General features: G+C 36.5%; 1 protein-coding gene across 1 annotated transcript; it reads right to left on the bottom strand.

Annotated features, from left to right (window-relative positions):
* Nucleotides 1–331: 331 nt before the first annotated feature.
* LOC146517359 (uncharacterized) lies at nucleotides 332–4,623 on the bottom strand. Its single transcript, XM_085162292.1, has 8 exons — nucleotides 3,920–4,623; nucleotides 3,602–3,835; nucleotides 3,392–3,496; nucleotides 2,483–2,686; nucleotides 2,048–2,380; nucleotides 1,403–1,721; nucleotides 1,251–1,308; nucleotides 332–1,088 (listed from the first exon to the last, which is right to left on the bottom strand). Exons 1-8 carry the CDS (start codon nucleotides 4,293–4,295, stop codon nucleotides 876–878), a joined length of 1,842 nt encoding a protein of 613 aa, XP_085018418.1. The 5' UTR covers nucleotides 4,296–4,623; the 3' UTR covers nucleotides 332–875.
* Nucleotides 4,624–5,751: the final 1,128 nt, after the last annotated feature.

Here is a 5,751-nt window from a genome sequence, read left to right as displayed (position 1 = left end):
AATATTAGAAATAACATCATTGCTTATATAACCTTGGAATTTTTCAGTAAAAATAAACGTGTATTTCCAATGAAAGTCGTGAAAAACATAGTTATCAACTTAAATATACAATTTATGTGTAATCCTGTTCTCTAAACTTTTTTCGGAATTACTCAGTATTTCAGGACACTTTTCTTCTCTCCTAAGAGATCTTGAATTATTACTCATTTATTCTATCGCACCTACTAATAACTATTTTTTTACATAATAATTACATCCTAAGTCACGGGCTGTATCAACACTGTCACCTAACTGTGTGATGTTTTTGAACATTCTGATAACAAATAGTTTCTTTAAGAGGTAATAATAGAAGGGAAAATGGGTCATTCAAACATCAAACATTCAAAAATCTTACAGAAAAACCTGAAGAAATAAGAGACAAATGATTATTCAGATAAATCTTCACACTAGTTGTAGCTGAAAGAATTAAACTACTACAGCGCTTTTTTAAATATTTATTAATACTCTTAAAGGTTATTGATTTAAGTTAAGCCGTTATCAGTTCATGTATGGTTCAGAAAGAAGAAATGATGACTTTAAGTTTTAACTGGTTTGAAAGCTCTAAACCACGCAGAAAGCAACAACACAAAGCTCACAAGTAGGACAGTTTGCATGTTATACAAAGTTAGCAATAACATTTTTACATTGTCTTATACTTTGTACACAACACATGCATTTCATGATCAAACATCTTTAAATTTAAAACCACAAGCATTTCTACTTTTCTACTCATTTCTACTGTATTCTATATGCCATTAACAGTGTGATTGTTGTACACTCTGTACACAACAGCTGTGGTGCTTTTTTGAGTTCTTTTCTGTGTAAAAGGCAGTGACTCAATATTGGATGTTAGAGTATAAATCAGCTGTATTGGAATAGAGTTCAGCTTGATTGGGATAGACTTCGCCTTCATTGCAGTAGAGGTCACCTTGATTGGAGTCAAGTTCACCTTCATTGGAATAGAGATGAGCTTGTTGGTGTGTATTGACAGGCATTCTACTGTAGTGAGCTGAGAAGTTTTCATTTTCATATATGGGATTATGGTTGACCTGAGGAGACAAAAAACATAACCTCCCATATGGTACAAATTTTACACCATATGGAAGGTTAAGACATTGGTGAGATAAACAAGACAAAAAAATCTATCCACACAAAGGATAAATGATCAAGTAAAAGAAAAACAGGATTGTTGGATGCACTGTGTTGTGTACCTGCTGTTTGTTGTCTGATATTTCTCTCTTTGGAGAATGACTAGAAGCCGTCTTTTTTCTGAGTGTCAAACATGAAAGGATATGACTGAATAACAGATTTCAAATCAGAGTTTGAACATGATTGATCTAAACGAGAACACAGTGATGCTCACCTCCGGCAGCAGAACACAGTGAGAAGTATTATTATTATTAACAGGAGAGCTGCAAAACCTCCTGCAGCTGCTGGTAGCCATTGAGCTGTGGTGTTATCCTTGTTGGTTTTAACACCACAGGAATAATTTCTTATATTCTCCCTGCTGACTGGGTCTAGGATCAGATGTTTGTTCTGGTTCTCTTTCGGGGTCAGAGGTCGACTGTTCAAGTACCAAATGTAGTTTGTGTTGTCAGTCAGAGGACAGCTGGTACTGCAGGTCAGTGTGACTCTCTGACCCTCTGTCACCATTGCAGAAGGACCCATCTTCAGTCTCAGCTCTGAAAGAGGAACATTATTAAATTATTAAAAACTATAAATCTCATAAAAAATTTTCCAATTACCTTTTTTTTAATATAGGATAGCATTTTGATGGGTAATGTGATACAGGTCAAAGTGGAAAGCAAAGGACAGTCAGCAGTTTACCAAGAAGCACTTTTTCTTAGACCAGCTAAAATGTGATGATCAGTGAAATTTTGCTGATGGCACTTTTACATTCAGTATTGTTTGCTCAGGTTTACATTAGGCTTTTTAGGCTTTTTAGTGTAAAACACTGAGGCTCTTAAATGAATGAAACATCTTAGGTTATCTTGTTAGGAGACTGTACCTGTGACAATCAAAAAGACTCCAGGCAGTTTCAGCTCTTTATCATTTCGTTTCAAGATGAATGTGTATTCTCCTGAGTCATTCTTCATCAGGTTTTTGATGGTCAGGGTGTGTTGGTTCTTCACTTTGTCGTGATACTCCATATGACCTGAAGGCTCAATGGGTTTTTCAAGTTCCTTATCACCTGTTCTCCATTTTTTATTCCATAATTTAAAGTCTGGTTTCATGTTATCAGGATGTGAGTATTTACTGATAATGCTCACTGAAGATCCTTCCAGAGCACAGATTCTCCTGCTGACATAATTCACTGTCCAGCAGTTTTTATCCTGAACACCTGAAATATAGATGGAAGATTTAAAGTTGACTGTGGTGTCTGCATGTTGAGATAACAGCTTGTTATTAATTAACAGAATTAATAGTTTTCTTTTATACTCACAGACGTCATCAGATTGAAGATGCTCATGACCTTTAATTGCACAGTAAAAGTTGTTTTTCAAAGAACTTGGAGTTGAAATGCTTCTTATATTTTCCCTATAAAGTTTTCCATTTTCATACCACACATAGACAGTTTGAGGGTCGATCAGAGGACACAAGCTGCTACAGGTCTGTGTGTTCCCAGGTGTCCTTACAACATGTACCACTGAAGAGATGATGAATACAATTTCGTCAGTCACTATGTTATTATGCACATTTAATAAGTTTATGTGTGTCAGTTACATGGTTTTGTGAATGGGAGCAGATTTATAGAGGTGAGTTCAAAGAACAACGGTACTTGAACTCACTTCTCTTTTCATTATACGAGAGCGATCTGTGTACTCATTCTGTCTTTTCCTCATCAGGGAATTTTTCAGTTTAACACATTTTCATTGACTGCATCCACACACTTCAGTAATAATCTTGGCATTCTACTTTTTTCACCCAAAGCATAATGTCATTCACGTATGACCTGGAACATGAAATTGTTTCATTTTTAAAAAATACTGGTGACTGCCAGTGCTACCCCTCAGCTTCTTAGTAGATGTACCTATGCTGTTAATGTGAAAGTCCTAGTTGAATTCATTCCTGAATTATTGCAATCACAAAATTTTCAGAAAACTAGAACTTTGACCTTGACCTCGAGGTCAGTGTCACTGAGATTCAAAATCATCAAAGATTTTTAGTACATGTGCCTTTTGTAGCAATTTGGAAATCCTACTCGTTCTCGCATTCACAAATCTCAGTGTCCATGCCAACTGCCAATAACATCTTTTAACCCTTCAGCCTTTTTACAGCTGAGGAGTTAAAAAAGTGAATGTAGAAACAGTGTTTTTCAGAGATCAGTAAGAAGATGTGTTTGTGTGTTCACCTCTGGGAAATGTGATGGAACAAGGCTCATGTTCTGATCCCTGCTGATAAGGACACATTTCGCTTTTAGTGTACGTCACATTGAAGCATGTTGATGTGATGGAATCTGGATGTGAAAATAAATATTAAAGTATTGAGTATGTTTACTCAGAATTATTTGACTTAGTTTATTTATAGTTTATTTTGTAACACACTGAACATCATGACTCACCCACAGAGACTTCAGGGGCTCTGAGATCCTCGTAGCCTTTGACAGCACAGGAGTATGTGACTGCTTCCTCACTGCTGAGCAGCTCTTGGTACCAGGGAGACCAGTCCTCATAGAGAAACTCTCTGTTCTTGTACCAGATGTAGGCTGCAGGCTTTTCAGTCAGAGGACAGCTGCTGCTGCACATCAATGTTACTGTCTGTCCCTCTGTGGCAGGAATCACCTTTACCTGCAGCTCTGAGAGGATCGTTAATAGAAATAATATCAATACACTGATTATTCATAAATGAGTTCTTCACGCGTTTGATAAAACCACTGTACCTGCAACACTGAGAGAAATTCCCCTTTTGCCGCAGTCTGATTTGTCAGCAGGTTCTCTGCAGCAGTAAATGTTTGCATCATTCTCTGCTAGATTGTTGACTGTCAGAGTCAAGTTACTCTCTGCTGACATGCTGTACTTTCCATCTGCAGAGGTCTCAATCTTGAAGCCCCCCCTGTGTACACTGTACCAGTTCATGCTTGAAGCTGGATGTTGATGTGAGCAGGACAGATTCACTGATGAACCTTTCAAGGCACAGATGCTTTTTGTTTGTCCCTGAACACCTTTAACAGAACATTTGATTAGCAAGCATCTGTGCAGATTTACACAATTTCTATAACATTCATATGTTATTCTGACAATATAAGTTTCATGCATTTTTCCATGCAGCACTCTGAAAATTGCTAATATATTGCAACGTTATCAGAGAACCATCAAATGTTTTGTTGCAAAAAGTCACAGGGTCAAGAAATGTATTTAAAAAAAGACCACCAAAGATTTGAGAAGAATCAAACATGTTATTTTCCATTGATTTCATATTAACTGGAAAATTATAGTACTTCTTCTTCTGACCGAAACCCTGTTGAGAACTTGTGTGCCCTTCTGAAATGGAAGATTTACAGTAAAGGAAAAAAGTGCAGCTCTCCTAACATTGTCTGGGAGGTTCCGGGTGGTGCTGCAGAAAACATTTGATCATTGAGAAATCAAATAACCAACAATCTTCAACTTGAAAGTAAATTCACTGTTTTGGTCAATGTCTTTTTTTTTTTACGTCAGAAATGTTTATTTATACATTTAAAGTTTTAAAGTTGTTTGTTTTGTCATTCTCACTTCATTGGGTGAAAATAAACAAATGAAATGGGGAAATATTCATTTTTCATTTAGTTGCATAATAATTCTGCACACTAATAGATAATAAATGTGAAAATCTCACTTTTACTTTCTTAAATATCCTGATTAGGTGCTGTAGTTGTTCGAGAATAATCATTTACGGAGCTATGTGAGCCAAGCTGGGAGTGAGTTAGTATGGGTTAAACCCAGTGATTCATGGCACTGAAGCAAGGCCACTTTTAGTACATAATTCTGAGAAACTAGCAGCTTATGTAATAATAAAGTGTACTTTTTTAGAAACAAGTGGCTGTGAAAGGACAGGAAGACTAGAAAAGACGATCTTACGGAATACAGCAAAATTCCTTCTTTTAGCATAAACTAAACAACGGTAAATATTCATTTTATACCTACATGTCTCAAATATCTACAACTGTAAAATGTTACCTATTGCAGCATTTACACTGATACATATAAGTAGACATTGAATTAAAGGATCTGGTAAAACAGAATCTTTCCTACCTGAGAGACAGAGAACAAAAACCCAGAACAAACATTCAGCTTCTGTGAAGAACATGGCTGTTGCAGACTTCACTATCTAATCAGAATGTTGACTAATGAGCTTTCAAAAACTTCAGCTGCTGTCTTATTAAAGAATGATTGCTTAAAAGCTAGGGGTGCAACGATACAACAAAATTCACGGTTCGGTTCGGTTCGATACTTTGGTGTCACGGTTCGATATTTTTTCGATACAAAAAAATGTTCATGCCTTTTTATTAATTTGTCATTTATTAAATTTTCACGGCACATTCTGCACCACATCTCTGTGCGTTCATCATTTGTTTGAAGCCAGCTCACCTCCTGCAACCACTTTTCCGAGAATACGTGCTTCTTTTGTGGTTCGGACTCCTTCTGACATTTCTTTGGAGGTGGAGGAACATCACAGTAATTGCTTAAAGGAGCTTCTTCGACATCTTTAAGAGTTCTAAACAAATGTCTGTCCTCC

The sequence above is a fragment of the Neolamprologus multifasciatus genome, chromosome 6 (genome assembly GCF_963576455.1).
Source record: "Neolamprologus multifasciatus chromosome 6, fNeoMul1.2, whole genome shotgun sequence".
In the NCBI taxonomy this organism is placed as follows: Eukaryota; Metazoa; Chordata; class Actinopteri; order Cichliformes; family Cichlidae; genus Neolamprologus; species Neolamprologus multifasciatus.
Note: the sequence above shows the minus strand (reverse complement) of the source record. Positions and strands in the feature narration are given on the sequence as shown.